We start from the raw sequence: 23,915 nt of genomic DNA on the forward strand, positions 1-23,915 counted from the left end.
TTTTGTTTGCAATATTTTGCAATGTCAATATTAACTTTGAAGTGTTGCTGAAAAGTGCCAAAGTTGAGCTTTTCAAACACAAAATGTTTTCTTTGTCCAAAACGTTTCAATACAAATGCTGTCAAGAAAGATTTAAGAACTTTAGTTAGAAACTGAAGAGGAGGACGAATAAATGCAGACGGATATTTATGCTTTGCTGCATATCTCTCTGACTTTCATTTATCTCTAGATACATTTTGGAATCAAATAGAAATCAAATATAATTAAAAGTTTGAAAACCAGCTGCCATATTATATGTCCAAAACTAATGCAGCAAGATTGTTCTGTGTTTGCACCCGGGCTGGAGCCTTTCTGCACGGAGGTGGCATGTTCTCCCCAAGCATGCATAGTGGATACCCTTCTTGCTTTGTCTCAGTCCAAACACTTCTGGCCGACCTAAATCAGTGTTCAGTATTAGAGTCAGTTTTCCATGTCTGTGTGTGTCTTTTTCTTGCCCTTTAATAGATCAGCGACCTATCCAGAGACACGTAGGACAAACAACCATGCTCTCACATGAGGACTCCTATGGGAAATTTAAAAAGATAAAATCACCTCTCATGCATCCACGGGCGTGAAGAACATGCAAACTCTATGCAGAAAAAGCCAAGTTAGGATCTTCTTGCTGCAGGTGCTAACAAGTTCCCACTTGTGCAGCCCAGATTTGTAGAGGCTCAAAACAAAACGTAGAATGCTGCTTTGTGACTTTAATAATAGCTACGGAGCTGTAAATTACTTAATTTCACAGTTTGTTCTTAAATAAATGTACAAAGTTATCACTAGTTCAAGTGTAAAATGCATTTGGTGGAATCCCTTTCTAAACTTTTTAATCTATTTAAGAAAAAGTAAGTTAGATTTTTTTTTAAATTACCTTTTTTGCTCAAACACCTTAATAACCCGTCTTACACCTTGTGACTCATGTTTGCACTGAATTGTTTGAAGAGATTAACAGGCATCTGTAATCTCGGACCAGTAAGATGAATCAGACTTGTGGAAATCTTCTTTATACTTTGGCTGATATTTTTTTACTATTATTATTTCATTTTCCCACTATGTCATACAAGGAAACGTTTTTTTTTTCTAAATGACCTAAGGACAGTAAAAGTTTGGTTTGATTTAGATTGTGCAAAAATAAGTCATTTTTTTATAGTACATGCATAATGTTTCCAACTGCATGCTACTTCTGAGAGGTCACCTTTGTTCTCTGTTCTCTTAAGTCATGTTTGAAGCTGTCTTTTGAAAACGGTCTACTGCATGAAAATGCGGGGTGAGTGAGGAATGCGTGCCATTTCCATATCATCACCCTGACTTCCTTCCAGCTTCTGTTGTCAAACATCCTGTCTCCATGGGCAACAACTCAAACAAATTAACAGGCTAAATATGGAATAATGAAAAGCAGCGTTCTCTTCAAAGCCAAAGCTAACATTGTGGACATTAAATACATTTTGAACACATTACGGGTGTGTGTGTGCGCTTGGAGGTGGGAGAAGGGCTGTGCATTCAAATAGAGCGGACATATTTAGACCACTCCACTGAGAAATGTGTCTCAAGCTCTAAACTGGAAAATTATAATGTCCGTATTATGCAATATAACGCCATTGTGTCATTCCAACAAAGATTAGTCTCTTCGCTTTCCTGCTCTCGTCAAGCCGGCCGGTTTAGACAAGCCATTTGCACCAGCTGTGCCCAGTTTTCGTTGCCATGGAGATGACGTAATTCTGCAGCACAGGCAGGAACAGCGCAGCCGCGGTAGGATGGGAAGGGCGAGACAAGGGAGCTTATAACCCAGTTACAAACCCCTCCGCCATTCAGCCAGACTCCCTACTCGACAGAACCGAGTCGCTAAAAAAAAAAAAACCCAAAAAACAAACACCTTTAAGCTTTTGTTTTTCTTCCCACCTTCCTTCGTTTCTCCATCAGTTTGCATACTCCCCGCAACGCAGCAGCGACAACATGCGTGAGATTGTGCATCTTCAGGCCGGGCAGTGCGGGAACCAGATTGGAGCGAAGGTAGGGAGAGAGAGAAGAGCCAACGAACCTTTGGGGAGGGTTATCTACCTGTTAACTGTGGCAGCCGTGTTTTTTTTTTTTTTTTATGTAATAAATACACGCTGGCTGCTGCTGGTCGTGACATGGCAGCTGGTAAGACAGCACGCTGTCCCCAGGAAACACTAAGTAGGTCAAACAGTGTCGCGCACAGGAGAGCCGTGAAGGCGGCGCACAATAGCATCCTTCAGGATGGGCGGTGGCAAACCGAGACGTCCCCGCTGCTGTCGCATGAAGCCCGTTGAATGGGCGACTGCTGTACTCGACACGGCAAGTGGAGAACGTGTTTGTGGGGAAGGTGTCCACGTTAACTTTTAAATTAAAATATGAAATATTGTAATAATTGATATGCGTGGGCGTGTGACCGTGTGCGCGCGTGTAACAGAGGGGTGTGGCTCAGACACGGAATGCACTGGAACGACGGAGACACGCAAATATCAAAAAATGTCACGTTGATATCATTCGCTTGTTTTTTTTTTTTTATTAAGCTTTATAAATGATCGGACATTCTTCAGATTAGTAAGTTCACCATTATATTTAAAAAAATATGAATGTTTGCAATAGACTTGAATGTTAAACACAAACCATATAATCTGAGAGATTATAAAATCGTGTGTGAAGATGAAATATCTAATTCTGAAATTCTGGGATGAATTTTGTCTGCCAATTTACATTGCAGTGGATGAACTAAATAAAAAATATGCATATTTTACAAAGATGATTTGTATGAAGAACAATCTTCTATTTATGTTCAGCATTTTAAGAGGTTAGACTGAATCAACTTTATAATTGCATTTTTAAGGTTTAAATACGTCTCTCACATCTGTAAAGGTGAGCTGCTTGGTGGTGAACACTAATATGCCCATATTCATACTCATAAGCTCAGTTGAACTACAACATTTCACTCATATATTCATTGGAGAGAAAAAAGTGGTTTTCATCGGTTTTGTGTTCTTGTTGACTCAGAGGGAGACTGGGCAGCAATGGGGAAATGGCATATTTCTCAACTGTATATTTGTTAAAAAGAAAACATTTTCTCTTTTGCTCGAGATTTGTGTGTTTGGCTCCACCGTTCGAATGGCAGTAATATTGTCACTGTCATCGTGAACAATCAGAGCAAACTCAAAAATCTGGCTCATAATCAAGATGATTTGTTTATGCGTACACATTACTTGGATCTGTTTTGAAAAGAGAAATTAGTTTCTGGAAAATCAGGTAAAAAACTTTAATTTTGAAGCCTTTGTGTTGCATAATTATTATTCCATATATTTTTTGTTTTTGTACTTGTTATAAACGCTGATTCTTGTACATGCAACCTGAAGTATTGAGTAAAGGTTAAAGTTCTTAGAGAAGATGTAAACTCCCAGTAGTAACATGGTTTCTTTAAGCATGATGGGATGTGCAGTAATATATTGCACCCTGTGCATTCAGGATTTATATTTTTATTGACATATTCATCTCATTGTAACTAATCTCTCATACCTATCTGTTTGAAGTTCTGGGAGGTGATCAGTGATGAGCATGGAATTGATCCGACTGGAACCTACCATGGGGACAGCGATCTGCAGCTGGATAGGATCAACGTCTACTACAATGAGGCTTCAGGTTTGATTTTGTGATTTTGTCTCAGTATTTAAACTCTCTTTAGAAACTATATTTTTCCCTCAGAAAAAAAACCAAATAGCATATCTGTTCCAGGTGGAAAGTACGTGCCAAGGGCCATCTTAGTAGATCTGGAGCCTGGCACGATGGACTCTGTTCGCTCTGGCCCTTTCGGACAGATCTTCAGGCCAGACAACTTTGTCTTTGGTATGTAACTCAGAGCATGCACTTTAATTTACTCTATCAAATCAAAACTATTTTTTATAATGCATGACAAAACAAGACAGAATTTATATGGGATTAGTATTAAATTGGGAGATAACTGAAATCCCAAATGGTTAAAAACACAGATAAAACATAAAGTGGAGGTGTGTAGCAAAACACTGACCTTACAAGATGATATGCAATATTTGGTTTATAGAAGCAAGACTCGACTTTTAAGAAAACAGAAATATCCCTGTTTTTCTTTTGGGGACAAATTATTTTATACTTCAAAATAAAGGCTCCCACATTCTGTGTGTAGCCGGAGTCGTGTGGACACTGCGCACTGTTCGCAGGCGGTTCAGATTTCATAGTCGAGCGTTCCAATTACCTACATTTCTCACGACAAATTCCTTCATTTCCCACAATCTGAATGGATGCTAGCAAGTTTGATGAGGTAGTTGGACATCTAGCCCCCTTTCTTCTCCACCAGGGCAGACACCACACACCTGTGGCAGTCGGGCTGATGTGCGTTCTTGCGACTGGTTGCGCTGACTCAACTTTCAGTGTTTTGAGCTCGGTGTCGCATACACAAAACAGATCAATGTGAACATCATTTGAGAAAGCAATATTTTCTTTTTTCCAGAAAATATTGTGGTGTTTTAATATCGCAAGAGCTTGTGCCCCTATTGCAAAGTATGTTGTCGTAGCAACAGTTCAGCACTATAACCCTGACATTACAGGCCAGAGTGGAGCAGGTAACAACTGGGCAAAGGGCCACTACACAGAGGGAGCTGAGTTGGTGGACTCAGTCATGGACGTTGTGAGGAAGGAGGCCGAGAGCTGCGACTGCCTTCAGGGCTTCCAGCTCACACACTCCCTGGGTGGGGGTACCGGCTCCGGCATGGGAACCCTGCTCATCAGCAAAATTCGGGAGGAGTACCCCGACCGTATCATGAACACCTTCAGTGTGGTGCCTTCTCCCAAGGTATGATGATTGTGTCAGTTTACTTCTTGGTATACTTTAGTTTCCACCCTGAACTTGAGTGTCCTTTGCGCAGGTGTCAGACACTGTGGTGGAGCCCTACAACGCTACCCTGTCTGTGCACCAGCTGGTTGAGAACACTGATGAGACCTACTGCATTGACAACGAGGCCCTGTACGACATCTGCTTCCGCACCCTCAAACTCACCACACCCACTTACGGAGACCTCAACCATCTGGTCTCTGCCACCATGAGCGGGGTGACGACTTGCCTGCGGTTCCCCGGCCAGCTCAACGCCGACCTCCGCAAACTAGCGGTCAACATGGTACCCTTCCCTCGTCTGCACTTCTTCATGCCCGGCTTCGCTCCACTCACCAGCAGGGGCAGCCAGCAGTACAGAGCTCTTTCCGTGCCCGAACTCACTCAGCAGATGTTCGACGCCAAGAACATGATGGCAGCTTGCGACCCCCGCCACGGCCGCTACCTGACCGTGGCCGCCGTCTTCCGAGGGCGCATGTCCATGAAGGAAGTGGACGAGCAGATGCTGAACGTGCAGAACAAAAACAGCAGCTACTTCGTGGAGTGGATCCCCAACAACGTCAAGACAGCCGTGTGCGACATCCCACCCCGCGGGCTCAAGATGGCCGCCACCTTCATCGGCAACAGCACGGCCATCCAGGAGCTGTTCAAGCGCATCTCCGAGCAGTTCACCGCCATGTTCCGGCGCAAGGCCTTCCTCCACTGGTACACCGGAGAGGGCATGGATGAGATGGAGTTCACTGAGGCGGAGAGCAACATGAACGACTTGGTGTCCGAGTACCAGCAATACCAGGACGCCACAGCCGAGGAGGGAGAGTTCGAGGAGGAAGGAGAGGAGGAAGTCGCCTAAGGCTAACAGTCACTCATATTTCTTATTGGCACTCATCCATCCGTTTAGCCAAGTCCTACTCTGATCTTTTCTTTTAGTTTTTACTTTTCCTTCCTGTCTTGTCCTTTCCCTGCTCTCTTATTCATGTCATCTGTTCCCTGCCTCTTCTGTTTCTAGTCCTCACCTTTTTTCTTCTTCTGGCAGAGTAGGATTCACACACTAAGAACATAGCTGACCTTTGTAGCGGTAACAAAGGCTGCATTCACACAGCAGGTCGTGATGCTCAATTCTGATTTTTTTGCTGAAATACAAATTTTTTTGTGCGGCTGTTCATACTAATTAAATGCGATGGCACAATGTGAACGTGTATGACCCCAAAGCGAGCCCATTGCTCAGAAAAACGCTGACGTCATGCAGCAGCGCACTCTTTACTGAAGTAATAGTGTATTTATCGATCTTAAGGCTTATTCAGTAATAGGAATCAACAGTATCATAACAAGATACCAATAAAAAGAAAGTGCAACTAACAGCGATGGCCTTTGGTGGATCATCGATTGCAAAGTCTGTAGCGAAGTCTGTTTGGATGTTGAGTCAGAGCCAGGAGTGGTGGGATTGTGATGTGTTTTCTTGATACAAACTTATGTCATAATCATTATTTTCAGCCATTGTTTGCATCTAGTGCAGAGTTATGACACAGGTCTCACATCAATGATGTAAATGTAGGATTAAATGCGACATGACTGTTCAGACTGCAAATCCTTTGAAACAATCGGACACATATGGAGGTGGCGCAGATTGGCTTTTTTGAGGAATTGGGCCGTTGAGACAGCTGTGAAAAAGTCGGACATTGAGTCGCACATGGGTGAAAAACTGCGGATTTGGGTCACATTTGCCTGCTGTGTGAACTTAGCCAAAGACGTGTGCAAGTGATTTTTTGTCATTAGCATTTTGTTCATTGTCATTATCGCCAGATAATCTTTCACACTGGGCGCAGTTTGATCACTTGTCTGATTTGACATTGGTTGAAATAAATATATTATTAAACAAGTCTTTGTCTGTGGGATCATTTCTGTAGCTTGAGGTTCAGATATTTTTCACCAAATGTTTTTGATTTATTGTTAAATTGCCTTTGTTTGGATTCCCTTTCAGTTTTCATCTTGAATGACAAAAAACCTGGTCAAAATGGAGACTTCTACTTTTTAGATGCCTTCGAGTGACACAAGGGGGCAGCAAAGGGTCTGTGTGCAAAGTGCCTTTTTGATCAGGATGTGGATTGTTTTGCCTCTTTGCAGCTGGTGTACATGCAGTGTTTATCTAGCTTTTATTTATTTGAACAATAGCGGGGAAACCTAGTCGACTGTTCTCAATAATGACGCGTTAACTAACATAAGCGTGCGTGACTGCACAAATCAAGTAAAACCGGATTCTTACTGACGGATCTACTGATGTCAGAACTCTAAAACTTCATTAAGCCTCCATAGTCTGAGCTGTTCTGTTATTTAGAGATTCACCACACAAACAGCAGGAGATAGTAGCTAAGTGGGTCATTTTAATTTTGAGGAAGATGTCATCTTTCGTTCTTAGGAACACTTTTAAATTTAAACACAAAAATAACAATGAATTAGGAGAAGTTCACATCTCAGAGGCTGTCTCATAACGCACGTCATTTACACATTGACAAGAACATATTCAGATAGATCAGGAAGTGTTTTGACACTCTGGCGCTGACTGAGCAGACTGCTGCTTCTGCTGGCGGTCTGCCCTAATCTGTAACGGTGCCTCATCAGAGCTATGGCACTCGTCTAGCCGAGCACTGAGGACCTTCATCTCCTCCAGGACAAACATATGGAAACAGTCACATTCGGGCAGGATGGGCTCCAGACTGAAGTAAGTTAGTTCACTTATGATTTTTGTCGACCTCCATCATTTTCTCTCTGCCTCTCACTCAGTTCTTGTGGTTTTCATTAACTTCCTCTCACAAAACTGCACAGGAAGTTTAATGCAGCAACTCTTCTGCCCTTGTATTTGCTGCCACAGACATAACAGTGGACTTATTCTAATGCCTCTATTAAGCAGATTTTATTTACTAAATTGGACATGAATTTATCTGTACATTAAGCCTATTATGAGCAGAAAAACACATCTTTGCCTGAGATAACACAGATATTTTATATTGCTCGCAATCAGATTCAGTTTGGAGTAAAAGTCTAACTACTTTTTTGTATGATTATTAATTTCTGATTTAATGTGAACACACATGTCAAACTCTAACAGAAATCTCACGCGTTTGGTGTTTATGTGCTTCCTGTCAGACAAAACCCAGAGCGAACCTTCAACTGGTTCTTTGAAGCAACATGCCCTGTAGCCAGAGACAAAGGTGAGGACAGTTGTAGCTTCTGGATCAGCACACACACCCAACCACAACGATTCACACATGTTTGGCTCTGTTCTGAGCACTGCTTATGTTCATCATCTTCTACATCAATTGTTAAAGTACGCTGAGAACAAAGAAGATTGTGGGTTTGTGGTCTCTACTTCTAAATATATAACGTTAAATCTCATGTAACATCTGTGTCAATTTGGTGAAGCTTCAATCCTAAAAATCTCAGATTTATTTTACTAGTAGAAGACAGGTAAAATTTGACCATTTGATTTGGTCTGTTTTTATTGTTTTGGACGCTACATTGTGATTTTATTCACGAAATTCCCTTTGTAATACATATATACATATAAACTGACACTGATATTTTGTCTACAACAATGAAGTTACTCATCAAATGTTTTTCTGTCACTCTACGTATCTTGGACTTGTTTTATTTCAGCATGACTCAATGGATTGCACAAACTGAATTGCACAGTCTGTGAGTCATGACTCAGTCATTACACCGGCGTTTTGAAAGCTGACTTGAACATAAAATAATATCGGTACATGTGAATTGGGAGAAAATAAAATATCTAAACTTTCTATGTGTGAAGCTGTTTGTGCTGTTCTGACAGTCACACATTCTTCCTGTCATGTGATCAGAAGAAAACCACAAAGCCTTTTTAGTCACAAGTAAACCCAAGGAGAGCATCCTGTTAACTCTCTGTGAGAGCTGAAAGCTGACCAGATGAGATTTCACATAATCATTTTTAAACATTTTTTGTCTAGTAAAATCACTAATGCTTTTTTTAATTTGGCCACAGTAGAGGTGTGTCCCAATGAATTATTGATACGATTAAGTTTATATTATTTCAGTAATTCAGACATTTGAAAAGTGAAACTTCTATAATGACTGATTACACTCAAGATAACATATTTCAAGTGTTTATTTATTTTAAATCTAATCATGATAAGTTACAGCTAATGATAGTCCAAAGTTAAAAAATTAGTCCAGTAGAAATACAGAAATTTTTAATACTGAAATGTGAAGTTATGGCCATGACAGTCAGAGGGAAGACCTGACAATTGATCAGCTGAAGTCCTTGACACCCTGTAGAGTTAATTAGGAGGAAAGCATGGCATAAACAGATGCACAAGCAACAGGTTAAAAACAGCATCAGTAGGGTTCAGAAGAAAAGCCCATTCAAGAGTTTTGGGGGAGTTCCTTGAGGTTTGGACCGCAGTGCTTCAAGAGCTACAACAGACACACGTGTATGTATCCAGGAGAAGGAAGATGCATTTCTTATGTGATGTCAATCCTGAACCAGGGATAATGAAAAATGACAACTCTGTACCTCAGTGGTCCAAAACATTTCTTAATTAAAGTAAATGAATGTGTATTTTGCTTTTCAATTAGAAAAAAGAGAGTCAGAATTCAAGCTGCTTGAGGTCCACTGTGACGTTTCCACAGTCAGTGATGATTCAGGGAGTCGTGCCTTTTGTTTGTGTTGATTCACAACTGTTTACCAAGAAATATTGGAGAAGTCTGTGCTTCTCTTTGCTGACAATCTCTACAGAAATGCTCATTTTATTTTCCAGCAGGACTCTGTGTGTCATCAATGTGCTTGGGATGATTTCTTTAATGAGCATCACTGTACTGGATTGGGTTGTAAACCTAGCTGACATAAACCCCATGGATGATCTGTGGGATATTGTCAATATCTTTTGTAGCACCATTCACATATAGGGTAATTAAAATGAGTTACAGAAATAAAAAGGGGATAGAGTTTAAAACACAAACTAATAACAGATAATCATATAACGGGAAGGAAATCTGAATTCCCATAGGTAAGCTAATTAAAAATGATTAAAATAAATCTCTTAACTTTTCTGTTTGGCTGCAGTAAACAGTGATAGTTTGAGTCCTTATTCAAAGGAAAGGCCTGAATAAATGCTGCCTCACCTGATTTGGTTCTGGTTCCTGGAAATGAGGAGTAAACAGGTCATTGACAACCTGAAGGGTTTACTTGGTTCATATTTCACTAGCAACACTGAAGTGGATTTATGACCAAGACCATGCAGTGACTCGTAGACCATCAACAATATTTCTATTATTTTACAATCAGGGAGACAGTGCAGTCACTTAAGGACTGGTGTGGTATGATCCATGTTCCTGGTGTTGGTCAGGACTCTGGCAGCAGCATGTTGGATAAGATGCACCAGCTTGCTCATTTTTTCTTTTTTGTAAAAACAAGCAGAAACACCAGTACAATCGTCAAACCTATTGACAATAACAGCGTGCAGCAGTTATTTTGGATTCTGTTTTGACAGGACATCCTTTATTCTGGTGATGTTTTAAGCCGGTAGTTGGTTGAGTTATTATTAGACTTGGTTAATTCCTCTAAGTTCATGTATGACTGCATGAAAACACCTTTTTTATTATTATTCTCTGTGGTCTTTAGTTTCACAGAATCTAGATCAGTTTTGGTTTTAACCTTGCGTTTTTGTGACCTAAAGGAAGACGGTGAGAGATACCAAACCTAACAACGCAAACAAGACCAGTGTTGATGCACCGCAGGGTTTTCTGAACATCTCAACAGGGGAATTGTCTCGGTGCTACTCTGCATTGATACAGTAATTAATGGAAAAGGAGCCCTCACTAAATATTGAGTGCATGTTCTCTACAGTACATATGTTTAGCTGAAAGAAAAATGCAAGTTATAAAAAACATGTATAACTGTATCTATAGAATGTTTGTGTCTGAACTGAATTAGCTTTTTGCTGAAAATTTAACTTATTGAAATGCCTTTGTGTGATGCAGTTTGTTCATTCATTTTCATAACTTTTTTTTTTTTGCTTTAATTTTGCAGATCCTGGAGTAAAGTTTCAGTTTCCAGAAGACTTCAGGGACGAGGTAGCCTCTGCTGCTCCAGGGAATACGTTGTTGGGAATATTTTTAAAATGATCACATTAGCTCGACTTTACTCTTCAAACACTGGACATATTTTGTGTGACTTTTTAAGCACTGACCTTATTTAAGTCGGGGAGGGAATAAATTGAACTTTAACCCACAAGTTTTGTTCAAATTTAGGCTAAAACAGAAACCAAAAGTCAGGCTTTTTAAATCCATTTGATCAAAACCAACAATGTTTCAACCATCTATTGACATGTGAACATTCTTTTTTACCTTTCACTAATTGTTTACGATGGAGACGATGTCCACATTGCTCAGCGTGTAACACCATAAACCTGAAATAGCTTTCAAAGTTGATGTGAGCTCATGAAGCTCTTGTACTTTAACATAACCGTCTTTGTTTGTGTCTCTCGCTCCTTATTTTGCTCATTAATTGCTTATTTTCCAGGAATCCAGTCAAACTTTGCCCAGGTTCTGCTTCCCATATGACATCCAAAGGTGAGTATAAACTGGGGAGTGCCTGGGTTTTCGCTGCATGCCTGGTCACACCTCCCCGCCTGTTTAACTTGATCTAAATGTCCTCCTCTCACCACGCTCGTCTGCTCAGGCAGAGGGATGGGGTGGCCGTGCAGCACTTTACTTTTGTTTTGACTGACCTTGAGGGATGCCAGCGCTTTGGTTTCTGTCGCCTCACCAACAGCACACAGACGTGCCTTTGCATTCTCAGGTATGCTTTTGTCTGCATGTTTAACCTTTATTTTGTGCTCCACCTGTGTCTTTTGGACACAAAAAATGACATGTTATTTGAAAGACGACCATGTAAATATTAAATTTTCTTTGCATCCCATTATTAACTTCGTACCTTTCTATAAGTAACAAATATAAATGAATTTTCTGAATTTTAACAACTCAAATTGCCAGTTTCTGCAATAAAATTTCTCTTTTATTCTTCAGAAAAAAAATCAAAAGGTTTATGTTGTTCCCCATCTTATGAATTCAAGCTAAAATTTTATGGGGGAATATTATCTTTTTCTTTTTGTTTTATCAGAGGTTTTTGTAAATAAATTGTTCCACCTGTGTCCATTGGACTCACCAAAAAGGTTTAACATTATATATTTTTTATGGATGTCATTGTCTTTAATATTCATAGCAAGTGTTCATGTATTTTTTATTTTATTTTTTAAATTGCTGAAATCTTAGTGTTTGCAATTTGTCGTTTGGGTTTTTTTGCGGGTAGAGACAGGTGGGGGTAAAATTGAAAGCATAAATGTGATCAATTAAAATGTGTTAATTTGTGAAAAAGTTTCTAAAAAACTGTGATTATTTCATTCGATATTTTACAAATTACTAGACATAGTCACTTTCTTTTCAAAAGATGATTTCATCCTGTATCAATTTCAAACAGTTATCTCCCGTGGTTTGAGGTGTTCTACAAACTTCTCAACAATTTGGCCGATTACCTCGCTAAAGGACAGGTGAGTTCTAGTTCCTGACCTCTAACCTCTACTCTCTCCATACTGTTGCATGAGCATCGCATGAATATGAACCACCTCTTCAACAGATCAATGAGATCAAAGCGCTCCTGGCGACGCTCTACAAGCAGTCCATACCGCTGACTCCCGGATCCGTCACCCTGCAGATGGTAAATCTCTTAACTAGCCAACGAGAACCCGGGAGTCACACTTGAGTTTGAACGTGTTCTGTCAGTGGTTTGCGTGTTGTGTTTCTTTCCTGAGGGAGAGCAGCTTTTGGTGAGCACTGAGGTGTCCCGTACTGTTGGACACACAAAGGGACCAGAGGGGGTGAGTGCCACAGGAGTCCATGTGGCCCAGAGGCAGATCCAGCCAGGCTTGTACAGACTAACGCTGGCTGGCTGTGCTTGATGACTTCAGCTTAACTAAAACTCTGTTGACTCACCCCTCTAAGAGATGACATGTCTATGCTGAACCTAACACAGTTAACACTAGCTAGCTTTCATTGTGATCTACAGCCTGTTTAAAAGCCGTGCCTAATACTTCATCATGGAAATGGTTTGTCTGAGAAGTCATCGTCTGGGAATTTACTCCATTTGGCTCCAAACTACAGCTTGTTGTATCATCTTTGTTTTTGTTTTTGTGTTTGAGTTTCATTCCAAAATGACAAAGCCATCTCCAGGACCAGCAAGTGCGCATTTCTAATTCAACACACCTACAAATTAACCCCTAACTTAAATAACTCTCATGTTTCGCATCTATGTCACAGCATGCAATTAAATGTTGATGTAGTTTTTATTGCAGCATAAATACAGTTTCTTCAGTCTGAATGCAGACTTTTCAACCAATGATGAGAAGTTTAACAAGATATGTATGGTGCACTGTTAGACTTTTACAGGAGCAGACAACGTTAATGGTACAAAAACAGATATTTGACTCAAAGCTGTGAAAGAGAAAATTGCTGCTTTTGAGAAAATTGCTCAAAAGCACAATTATTGGGCTGATAATTTTGGAATAAAAATGGACAATGTTACCTTGCAGCCTTTTATTCACATATGCACCAAGATGTTAGACTACATCCACGATGCTGGAAAAAAAGTACATCCTTTCTATTGTTCTCCCTTTTTCTTACTGTGGCTTTATGGTTGTTGTTTTTCTTTTTTTCTGGACAGATTCCATACTTTATTGCTCCAGATCCAAAAAGTCTTCCTTCTATTCCTGAAAATGTGAGTATGGTTGCTTAAGTTAATTAGCTGTGACTGAGTTTGAGCTGTTTTGCAAAACCTTTTAGACTTTAGATGTGCAAATCTGACAGAGACTTACTCCAAAAGTCCTGGTGCTTCTGCAAGCCTCAACTCGGCGAGGCTAAAGATAAATAAATAAATGTATACCCCACTTTTGTGATACTCATTCATGAGCAATTTTGAACTGTTCGTGTTTCTTCCAGTTCAGGGTTTAGCACTACTTTGTGTTGGGCTGTCTCTTAAAATCCCAAAGAAATCCATCAAAGTTTGTGATTGTAATTTGATCAAATGTCAGAAATTTCTAGGGACATAAATACCTGAACAAAACACAAACACACCCCATTTCTTTGGCTTTGCTAGAGAAACCTGACTGAGCTGATAGTAGCCGTAGATGTCGGGAATCTCCTCCAGCTCTATGCCAGCATGCTGTTCGAGAGGCGGATCCTCATCTTCGCCAGCAAACTCAGCACAGTAAGACGCACATTTTCATTTCCCCTTTTTGTTGCATAAAATTAACATATCTGCAACAGCCTGGTCATACTTTAAACCCATACCTCAAACACGACTTATTTTAGAGGTGTGATTAGACCATTTCTAAACATAAATTTAAACACCACTAAAGTGTCATTGCTTCATTTTGTGACAAATACGACTCTCTATACTTGTTGATCACATGTGAAGTAGATAAGCATGCATGCATACCTAAAAGTTCTCCTCCATTTTGTGTGTGCAGCTAACATCTTGCGTACATGCTCTCAGTGCTGTTTTATACCCGATGTACTGGCAGCACATCTTCATACCTGTCCTGCCACCACATCTACTCGACTACTGCTGGTGAGAAGTCAAGTCCATCCATCCATCCATCCATCCATCCATCCATCCATCCAAACCCCAACACTAGCGCACCGATCCGCCTACACGTACACTGCAAAAACACAAAATCTTAAGTGACATAATCTGCCAGTGAATATACAGTAGTATATTTAAAACAAGATCCTGCATCTTGCTAAAAAGCTTCTTGTAAGTTAGTTTTGTCTTCTTTCAATCTTCCTAAAATATTTGCGGTAGAAACTAAACAGAAAATACTTGGCAAGATGTTGTGGTTTTGCAGTGTACAAACAGAAAATAATGTGTTTGTTGTTTTTTTTTTTGCGGTTACAGTGCGCCCATGCCTTATCTGATTGGAGTCCACACCAGTCTTTCAGAGGTACCGCACCAACCGAGTCGCTCACATTCCCCACCAGCTTTATTCGCAAGTTGACCAAGTTTATTCTTTCTGGCTTTCTTCTCGACAATGTATTTCCATCCATTAGAGAGTGAGGAGTCGTGGGTTGGAGGAAGTGGTAATTCTGAACGTTGATACAAACACTCTGGAAACCCCCTTTGATGACCTTAAGAAGATACCTGCAGATGTGGTAAAAACACATATTCGTTTAGGTCTTTGTAATTTCAGCGAGTTGCTTTGTGTCAGTTGAGCATGCCAGCTGTTTCATTGATAACATTTGGCAGATATCAGCAGGTTTCTTGCATTTATGTGCTCAGATGTCCGGCCTGAAGGTCTGTTTAAAGCGGCAGGCAGTGTCTCCTGGCTGTGGTGTTTCTCGAGCTTTCCTGAAGGCTCAAGCTCTGCTGTTTGGAGGCTACAAGGACGCCCTGCAGGGCGACAAGGTCTGTCAGTCACTACGGTTTGCTGGAAACTTAACACCAATGTGGTCCTTGTAATTATAGAATTGTGTTTGGGGCTCATTCTATATATGTCTCTCTTCACAGGAAGGTGACATTTATTTCTGTGAAGAGGTTTTTTTGGATCACAAGTCTACCAGTATGAAGCAGTTCCTGCAAAGCGCCATTCATTTGCAATTCTTCAAACAGGTACACAACGACCTCTGCTGAGCATGTTTCCCAAGGCTTAAAGTGAAAAACACAACAAAATTTTGCAGTTGGTTAAATGATGAGATTATGTGACTCTGACTCAGGAGTTAATGGAAATTTGTTTATTCATATGTGAGCCAATCTAAACTGTATTAAGCTTTAGAAATACTGTGTGCACTGCGTTCACCACAGTGGATAATATGAGTGCCTGTACATGCCAGGGTTTCGATCGCATATAAGGCAGGAAAGTGAACATTTGGTGTCATCCCAAACATTGCCACCTACTGGACATCCAGTGGAATTTCACTAAATATGTCGGGGAATCTAATTTGACAAGTAGCAGAGCATCTCCGGAACACAATTCATGACAGACATGTAGAATAAATAAACAAAAATCGTTTTTAATTTAAATTACTCATTGTCAACTATGGTCTTCAATAATTATTAAAAGTTTTTAAAAGGATGTAATTGAGAGGAAATGGCAATTAATGAAGTGCATTACTGTCTTTACTAGTATAACTATATTATTCCTGATAGCTTTAAAAAAAAAAACACTTATTTTTACTATTAGACTTCAACGTTTTTGTAACCAAAACAGTATTAAGATTACTTCAGTGGAGAAATCTAGAGAGAGAATGCTAAGAAAATGGTAAGTATTTAATTTAAAGAAAGAGGTATGAGATATCTCCACTTTGAATTATTTTGTACGTTTAATCAATATAAAATATTATAAATTAATTTGTCACATACCTATTTCAAAGTCTAGACACACATTTTGCACCTGAGTGAGCAAGATAAAATAACTCTTTGAAAAATGCTCAGGATTTAGTATTTCTTTTCACCTAAACTCAGCATTAGTCATGCCTTAGGCATATTTACTTCTTAAATATTTAAATTCAACCAAGTATTTTGTTTATAAATGAGACAGGAATCTCTAAAGAGATAAAAGCAGTACTAATTTTGAATAATTGAAAAACACGCAATTTGTTTCTTTTTTTGCATTTTGTTGAAAATGAAAGTTGAGAATGATTTAAATAGTCTGTGAAAAAAACATTTATTGGAAGTCCAACCATCAAATTCTTCATATAAATCCTGAAGAGCTTTTTGCAGGTCTCCACTGGTATTTTAAAGATTTATCTTTTAGGGTGGAATGCCTCTTGTCATCACCCTAATCTTTAGATTCCTTGGAAAAATCTTATTTTGGTCAATTTCAAAATATTAATATTACTTCCAGCCTGAAGAAACATGGTGGTAAAATTAAACAATTGCTTTAAATCTAAATTCCTAAATGGGTATGAATGAATAATTTTGGACTAAACTGTTAGAAATAAATACTGAGGCAGGTTTTCATAATCCATACAGGCTAGCAAGGCTAATTGTTCAAAATGATTCAGATGTGGGTGTTTACGTTGGTTTCAAAGCTGTTTCTCCACTTGTTTGTTTCAGTTCATTGATGACCGCTTGGATGCTCTTAACAAAGGGAAAGGACCAGATGACCTTTTTGAGGAAGAGATAACAAAGTGTGAAACAACAGCAGGTGTGTCTCTGTATGTCTTAAGGATGTCGCAGGACAGATTTTTCATTTTTATTTTTTAGTCATTTTAGAACAATTCTTTTGCAATCACCTAATCTGGTGCTTTCATAAAATCAATAACATGTATCTCCTTTTGTGGTAAAATAGTACACTACATTTTATGATTTTTACATTACTCGTCAGTGATATGCTGGATGATGGAGTGTCTATTTTTTGACAGATATTTTGACCATTAATTTGATCTAGTCAACAGTTTTTGTAAACCAAAGTTATGCCCCTTCTAATGATTTTGTTCATGCCAAGCTGAATTGCAACGTTAGCGCTAGCATCTCTGTTTGATATGACTTGTTGTTGATACGTAATATATTTGGACGATCTGGTGGTTAAAATGACAAAACCACACACAGAACAGCAGCTGTAGGGATTAGGAGCTTAATTAACAGATTAATCACTGAATCCAATACCTAGAAGAAGCCATCAATTGGACAACAAGTCAATACTAGATGTCAGATTGGGACTTCCCTTTCATGTGAATATATCTTTCTCATGTTGTTGAATTAAAACTCTTTCTTTTGGATTTTTTTTTCTTTTTTGTAGGAAGAGGCAAATCTTATCAGCAGTTAGTTGGCAATTTAAAGGTAAGTTCATTTGACTATATCTGTTTTCCTTATTGGCCTGAAAAGTCTAACATTAATGTCTTTGTGCCTTTAACAGAAAGGGGGCGGCGCTCTAATCCTGAACATGAAGACCAAAGCAAATATGAAGGTGAGTCCAGACAGACATTAAGTGACTGTGGTTGAGGGAGGACAGCTTTGTGTTGCGGGTGCCACCTAACTTTTCATTGTTGTCTCTAACAGACTAAAGGTCTTACCAAATCTGGTTTGAAAAACCTGCTGATTCACAAGGTAGGCTCGTGTTCATGTAGGTAAACGCTTTGATTCACCCGAATGCTGCTGGCTTCTCTTGCTTACTTCACTGTGTTGTGCAGGTCCACCATCAGGATCTCAACCTCCAGAGGGCCGGATCGATGTCACACCGCCGCGTCCAGTCTGACAGCTTACAGAGCCGCCTGCCGATCACACAACACTTTGGAAAAGTAAGACTGTAGTTTTTTTTTTTTTTGTTTCCAGCAAACAAATCCGTATCTGAATCAAGTGAAACGTGTACAAGGTAAACAGGCCCGTTTGTGCCGCCTTCCAACTGTTTTTGTTATATTTTCTTTTTCTGGTCTTGGTCTTCTACTCCATTAGTCACGACCTCGCCGACCTGCGCAGAAATTCAGAGACAGGGAAATCACAAAGGACACCGAAGATCTCTGGGACAGGTGGGAAATAAACTTGTACATCATTTTCACAGTATGGTCTCCTCAAACTGTCCCCAGTTTTAAAGTTCTCCAGCCAAGGGCCAAACCTAGGATTAAAAGGCTTTATTTTGTCAAAAGTGGAAGATAGGTTTCATTTATTTTTTATTGCAAAATGAGTATGAAAGCCTGTTGCAGCCATGTTTAAATTAATTTTTTTATTATTATTATTTTACTGTTTTTCAGCAAGTTTCTGCTCTTTAAAACATAAATACAGTTTAATACCAATATTTGTGATGTTATTTTGAAATGTCAGGACATTGGACACTGAAAGAGCAGAGCAGTAAAAAGAGCCCAACCAAGAAGTCCATTGAGAATCTTAGGTTATATTTTTTAAGAGATGTGTTTTTTTCTTCAAATAAACAACATATGTGGATGTAGGGAACATGCATTGATCATAGCAATCCCACAAAATGGGCCAAAAGTAAAAGATGACATGGCCAAATGAGGACTAACTGCTGACGTCTCTGACATATACACAGGGAAACTAGTTTTTTATCTCTTCCCTTTTTTAGGTTTTGTTTCCACTTTATGATTAGAAACACGACAGTCTGTTGCTCTGTTTAACGAAGCCACACATAAAATAACTTAGAATACTGTCTCTGGAAATCAAGAATAAAAAACCCCCCGACTGATTACAATAATTTCCCAATGCAGTAGATGAAGCATTTGAACAGCTATACACCTACTATGCACATTTATATTATAATATTACTATTTCTAACTTCTAATTAGTTTCATCGATGTTATTTTTTTCATTCTCAGCGAGGAGAGCTCGAGGCCCGCTGGACAGCCTGACTCCGAGATTCTGAAGGAAGAAGAAGAAGACGAAGTTGATTCACCGTTATGTGACTCAGAGGAGATGGATCTCCTAGGGGAGATCTTTGACACTCTTAGCTCGCGCAGCTCCCACGACCGAGGCCTGTTGTATGGCACTCGCAGCCTGGATTTGTTTGGACCAGACAGCCATGACTATATCATTAAGGTAAATCAGTAAGGAAACGATCAACACTCCCAAACATCTACTTGGAAATCAGTTCTAACTTTCCTTTATGTGGTTGTTAGCGTGGTCCAGGCAACCCCAGCCAGGAGAGCCTGTCTCTGTCCATCAGCGGCAGCGGCAGCCTGCACAGCTGGAATCTGGAGACCACAGAGGAGCTTTCAGATCGGACGGAGGACTCGGACTGGCACGGCCTGGACACCAGCTTGCCGGAGGAGGAGGGAGCAGAATGTCTCCTGGTGGCAAGTGAGGTCACCGAGCACGAAGCGAAACAAAGGGAGGTCAGAGAAAAACAGAGAGAAACTGATGGAGAAATAAATGAGAGGCAGGAAATAACCAACAGCGATAACTTTAAGGAAGTGAAGATCGAAGAGGAGCAAAGTAAAGAAGATCACGAAAACATAGCAAGCTTTGGGGAAAGCTCGCAAGAAATGACTGAAGGAAAAGACGACGAAAGAATAAAGGATGAAAGGAAAGATGAGGGAATTCAGAGCGAGGAGGTAGCTGTGTTACAAGAGGAAGAAGGGAAAACGAATAACACGCAAGAAAATGAGGCGAAAGAAGAAATTAAAGAAACTCAGAAGGATACAAATAATGATTCTACAGACACATTGAACTTAAAGTGTGTAAACAGAGAAGATCCGCTGTTGAGTTCGGTGGAAAAGCCACTGAGTGACGCTACAGTCCCACCAGAGCCCGATGATGTTACTGCTGAGTCTAAACTGCCTCCATCTGAGGAGAAAGAGAGTGATAAAACCCCAAAGAAGGAGGAGCAAGGGGCCCGCGTGACCTCACCTCCTCCCAAAGTGCTTTCCGCTGTAGCACGCTTCCAGTGTCAGCCATACAGCCAGCAGGGATTTCAGTTCAAGTCCATTTCTAAGAACTCTGCCGAGCCTGCATTGCGATGCAGGGAAAAGGTACAGACTCCGTGTGACTTAGACACAAACAAAAACGCAGAGGCGTCCGAGGAAGAAGACCGCCCTCCGGTCAAAGTGTCTGAACTGAAGAAGAGATTTGAAGCTTGATGTAACAGCTCAGTTTTCACTGGTTTAGATGGAAACCCAAACATCCTTCTTCCCATCAGCACTTTCCAGCTCAATGGGATTCCAAGATGCTCCAAGGACAGAAGGGATATATACGTCCGCCAGTACGTTCTGGCGGATGTATATACGTCCATTCTTCCAGATGGACATGACAGGGAAACGTCTGAACACCTGTGTCCAAGAGGCATCAATAACACCAGGTTTCATGCAAACAAAGTATCTCTTTGCTAAGCTAAGAAGCAGGTCCATTAGCTTTATTGAAGATGAAGGAAATAGGAAATATTTTTGGTTTTAGAAAGGGCTCAGGATCAAACTAACGCAGCATCATTAACTCAAAAAGAAAAAAAATATATATTTATGGCATTCATTGAACCGTTAAACTCTCAGGTTGGAAGTTGCTGGTTCCAGTGGTTGCTAGGATATCCGTCCCCATTGCTTCTGTTTTCCATTTCTTTTTTAAATTGCTTGAACTGTTTGACATTTAGGGGAAAGAAAATCCATCACCTCATCCTTTCCAAGCAACATACATTGACACTTAAGTGACGTTTTAAAGTAATATACCAGACGAGCTAATCTTCATCCTGTTCCTCAGCACTCATTGTCCCTGTTCCCACATCCATCCAAATCTGCTTAATCTGGGATTGGATTGCCAGGGGCAGCAGCCTAAACAGAGAAGTGCAAGGTGCTCCATGGTCATCTGAGAATCATTTAGTCCTAGGTGTTCCTCTGGGTCTCCTCCTGGTGCCCAGAACATCTCACCGGGGACATGAGGAGGTAATGCTGTAATTTGAATCAGGTTTGCCAAATAAGACACGTCTGGGACATGGAGGACAGTGTGGATCAGGATTGAGAACCACTGGGCTGAAAGGATCGCTTGGATTTTCTGAGTCAAGTTCTGTGAACTTTTTAGCAAACATTTCCTTACCTGTAAAAAGACACGATAGATTAACAGTAGAACCAATCAGCCATGTCCTTCCTCTAAGTGGGTTAGAGGAAGGATGTGGCCTCACCATTTAGCCTCAGTCTGCATGGCTCTATAGCAGAAGTAAGAAGTCTTTTGTGCAAATGTTGACTGTTAATATTCACCAATGCTGCATTGGTGCATACACAAGTCCATCTGATCGTTTTATTACAGGTAAGGAAACCATTAGTGATAATGGCACAAGAACCGCAAGTCAAAATAATAAAAAAAATGAGCCTATCCCTTTAAAAGCACTGTTTTCTATTTTTTTAACTTAAATGTGAAACTGCCATTTATTATAAACACAAAGTGTATTTAGATTTGTTGAACATTAGTTTCTTTCATGCACAAACTGACATTTTGAAAAATGACCTTTGCAGTTTTGTGGACTGTTCTCACAGAATTTCAATAAATAGCTTTAATAAACAAAATGTGTCCATTGAAAGTTATTTTTTTGACCAAGCAATAAGGAAAAGGAATAATTAATTTGCACACAGTGGTTTTAATCAGACACCTTACCCTCCATGTGTGCACACTTGTTCAACATTAAACCTTCGAATACGATATATAAAAAGTGCATTCCATTTAGTATCTTAGGAAAACTAATATGCAAAACATAAAAAATATTTTAATGTGCATTTAAATACAAAATACACTATAGCTCATATTTCAGTGGTAGAAAAACTGAGTAGTGTTTAAATAGGAAAATTGTTAGCAAACTCTCCACTTCTCTTCCCTCTGTGAAACAAGTGACAGAATGCTCCGATTGTTCAATCAGTCCATTTGTTTTCACCCAGGATGAAAGAAACTGTTTACATGATCTGAAAACATTTTGGTGCAGAGAGCATCCATTTGTGATCCTGATACACACACACCAGGGTAACATCGAGGGTATTTAATCCACGTCTCTTTATATGAGCCGCTCTTCTTTGGGCAACGGTAAAGGCAGCCTGGGCCTCTCGGGTGCGGTTGCTCGAGATTGTTTCTTCTCCTCTGCGCTGGGTCTATACTTCCCCTCCATCCTTCTTTTCTTCCGTATGACGCACAGCAGGAGCAGCAGGACTAACGTGAGCAGGGAGAACAAGCTGAAAACAGACGCCGACATTGCAGGTAGGATCGACAACTGCGTCGCACAACACCTGGGAAGAGAAATCACACCAAGGTCAAGTAGTCGTGCAGGCAAAACAAGAGAGGACCTTCTAATTTAAAAACGGTGTTCAATTTCACAATTCCTAGTTTTATGTGTGGAAGCACTCTGAGGTAAACAGAACAAGCAGCAATCAATCCTCTACTCAGCATTTTTGAGCCTGTACAGGTGTTTATGTTGCCCTTAATTTTACTGTAGAAACACACAGGTGCTGGTCATTTAGGCATCTCACCAGTTTGGACTTTAGGGCATTAAATACTCAACTTTTTGGTTAAGAAAAACAGTTTGCCATGGGTCCACTTGTATCCACCATGACGTTATGAAAACTTCTCTATTGTGTATAAACAGTTCTCACTACTTTGTATGACAGCTTTTCACTAGTCAGTGCAACGTTTTCAGTATCATATGTGGAAGAGTTTCATATATGGAAGCCAATTTTGATTAATGTAGCAAGAATCATAAGAATCCATCTTTGCACCAGTTAAGCCACAGGTTTAGAAGGTGGTAAACCAGTAGGTCAAAAATGCCAGAGCTTCAAAAGGGACCTGCTGGTATGTATGCACATTAACCAGTTCCTTAAAAATAAACACCACCACCCCCACACACACACACACACACACGCCCTTCACTAAATCCAAAACCAAATATTTTGTTGCAACAGTCGGTAAAACCGGCAGGGAAAACATGTAGAGAAGAACTTTAAGTGAAGTCAGAAGATAAATCTCAGGATTAAAAAAGTAATGAGATGCAGCTTGTGATTTTTGTAAATAAAATAAAACTCTGCCTTCATCCTGATCATTAACCCAGTTGTACATAGTTTCAGGGAGGAACCGCCTTACTTCTCTGAATAATACCGAAAGAGCAATTTATCAGATACTTCTGCAGTTTACATGAGCATACAATAATGTTTAACTTGTCACCACACAAGGCTACATTCCTGATGATAAATAACCGATGACTGTTTGGTGGACGCAGTCAAGTCTGGTCTTTCAGTGAGCAATTTTTCCAACAGATTTCCTATGCAGGATTAGATCAAATGGGACAAAAACAGATTCATCTCACCTTAATGGAGAATACGAAGTGTTTATGAGGCCTGTGCTGCCTTTAATCTTCCATCTGGACCAAGTAGATGGTGTACCAGTGGAGCACCTAAAGGTACAAAAATACAGAAGATTAATACAAATAGTTTGTTGGGGAAAAAAGGTTCACCGTAATGAACACGCTTAGTAAAGAAAGTTTAGCTAGAAAAGATGAACAATGGTTTAGTG

The 23,915-nt window shown here is 39.9% G+C and overlaps 2 protein-coding genes across 3 annotated transcripts; both read left to right on the forward strand.

Annotated features, from left to right (window-relative positions):
• Positions 1-1,810: 1,810 nt before the first annotated feature.
• Positions 1,811-6,786, forward strand: LOC114144632 (tubulin beta-4B chain-like). Its single transcript, XM_028017681.1, has 5 exons — positions 1,811-2,046; positions 3,579-3,687; positions 3,781-3,891; positions 4,629-4,873; positions 4,947-6,786. The coding sequence occupies exons 1-5, from the start codon at positions 1,990-1,992 to the stop codon at positions 5,757-5,759; spliced, it is 1,335 nt and encodes a 444-aa protein (XP_027873482.1). The 5' UTR covers positions 1,811-1,989; the 3' UTR covers positions 5,760-6,786.
• A 186-nt stretch (positions 6,787-6,972) lies between these two features.
• Positions 6,973-21,931, forward strand: dennd1c (DENN domain containing 1C). Of its 2 annotated transcripts, XM_028017626.1 has the most exons (23): positions 6,973-7,625; positions 8,051-8,115; positions 10,971-11,014; positions 11,463-11,512; positions 11,622-11,741; positions 12,420-12,489; positions 12,576-12,656; positions 12,751-12,816; positions 13,659-13,712; positions 14,091-14,201; positions 14,464-14,564; positions 14,892-14,937; positions 15,044-15,145; positions 15,273-15,398; positions 15,501-15,602; positions 17,049-17,139; positions 17,734-17,774; positions 17,851-17,901; positions 17,994-18,041; positions 18,125-18,232; positions 18,387-18,460; positions 19,262-19,481; positions 19,562-21,931. In XM_028017626.1, exons 1-23 carry the CDS (start codon positions 7,609-7,611, stop codon positions 20,519-20,521), a joined length of 2,748 nt encoding a protein of 915 aa, XP_027873427.1. In that variant the 5' UTR covers positions 6,973-7,608; the 3' UTR covers positions 20,522-21,931. The 2 variants fall into 2 exon arrangements, with proteins under 2 accessions (XP_027873427.1, XP_027873428.1); XM_028017627.1 differs by lacking the exon at positions 12,751-12,816 and having other exon boundaries at positions 6,976-7,625.
• Positions 21,932-23,915: the final 1,984 nt, after the last annotated feature.

The sequence above is a fragment of the Xiphophorus couchianus genome, chromosome 5, assembly GCF_001444195.1.
Source record: "Xiphophorus couchianus chromosome 5, X_couchianus-1.0, whole genome shotgun sequence".
NCBI lineage: Eukaryota > Metazoa > Chordata > Actinopteri > Cyprinodontiformes > Poeciliidae > Xiphophorus > Xiphophorus couchianus.

Bases quoted from the DNA above. Each gene is read 5' to 3' on its own strand.
- LOC114144632 (XM_028017681.1), top strand. From the start codon at position 1,990: ATGCGTGAGATTGTGCATCTTCAGGCCGGGCAGTGCGGGAACCAGATT. The intron at 3,688-3,780 runs GTTTGATTTTGT...TATCTGTTCCAG, and splicing joins CTACTACAATGAGGCTTCAG to GTGGAAAGTACGTGCCAAGG. The intron at 3,892-4,628 runs GTATGTAACTCA...CTGACATTACAG, and splicing joins GCCAGACAACTTTGTCTTTG to GCCAGAGTGGAGCAGGTAAC.
- dennd1c (XM_028017626.1), top strand. The intron at 12,817-13,658 runs GTGAGTGCCACA...TTTTCTGGACAG, and splicing joins ACACAAAGGGACCAGAGGGG to ATTCCATACTTTATTGCTCC. The intron at 17,902-17,993 runs GTGAGTCCAGAC...TGTCTCTAACAG, and splicing joins AGACCAAAGCAAATATGAAG to ACTAAAGGTCTTACCAAATC.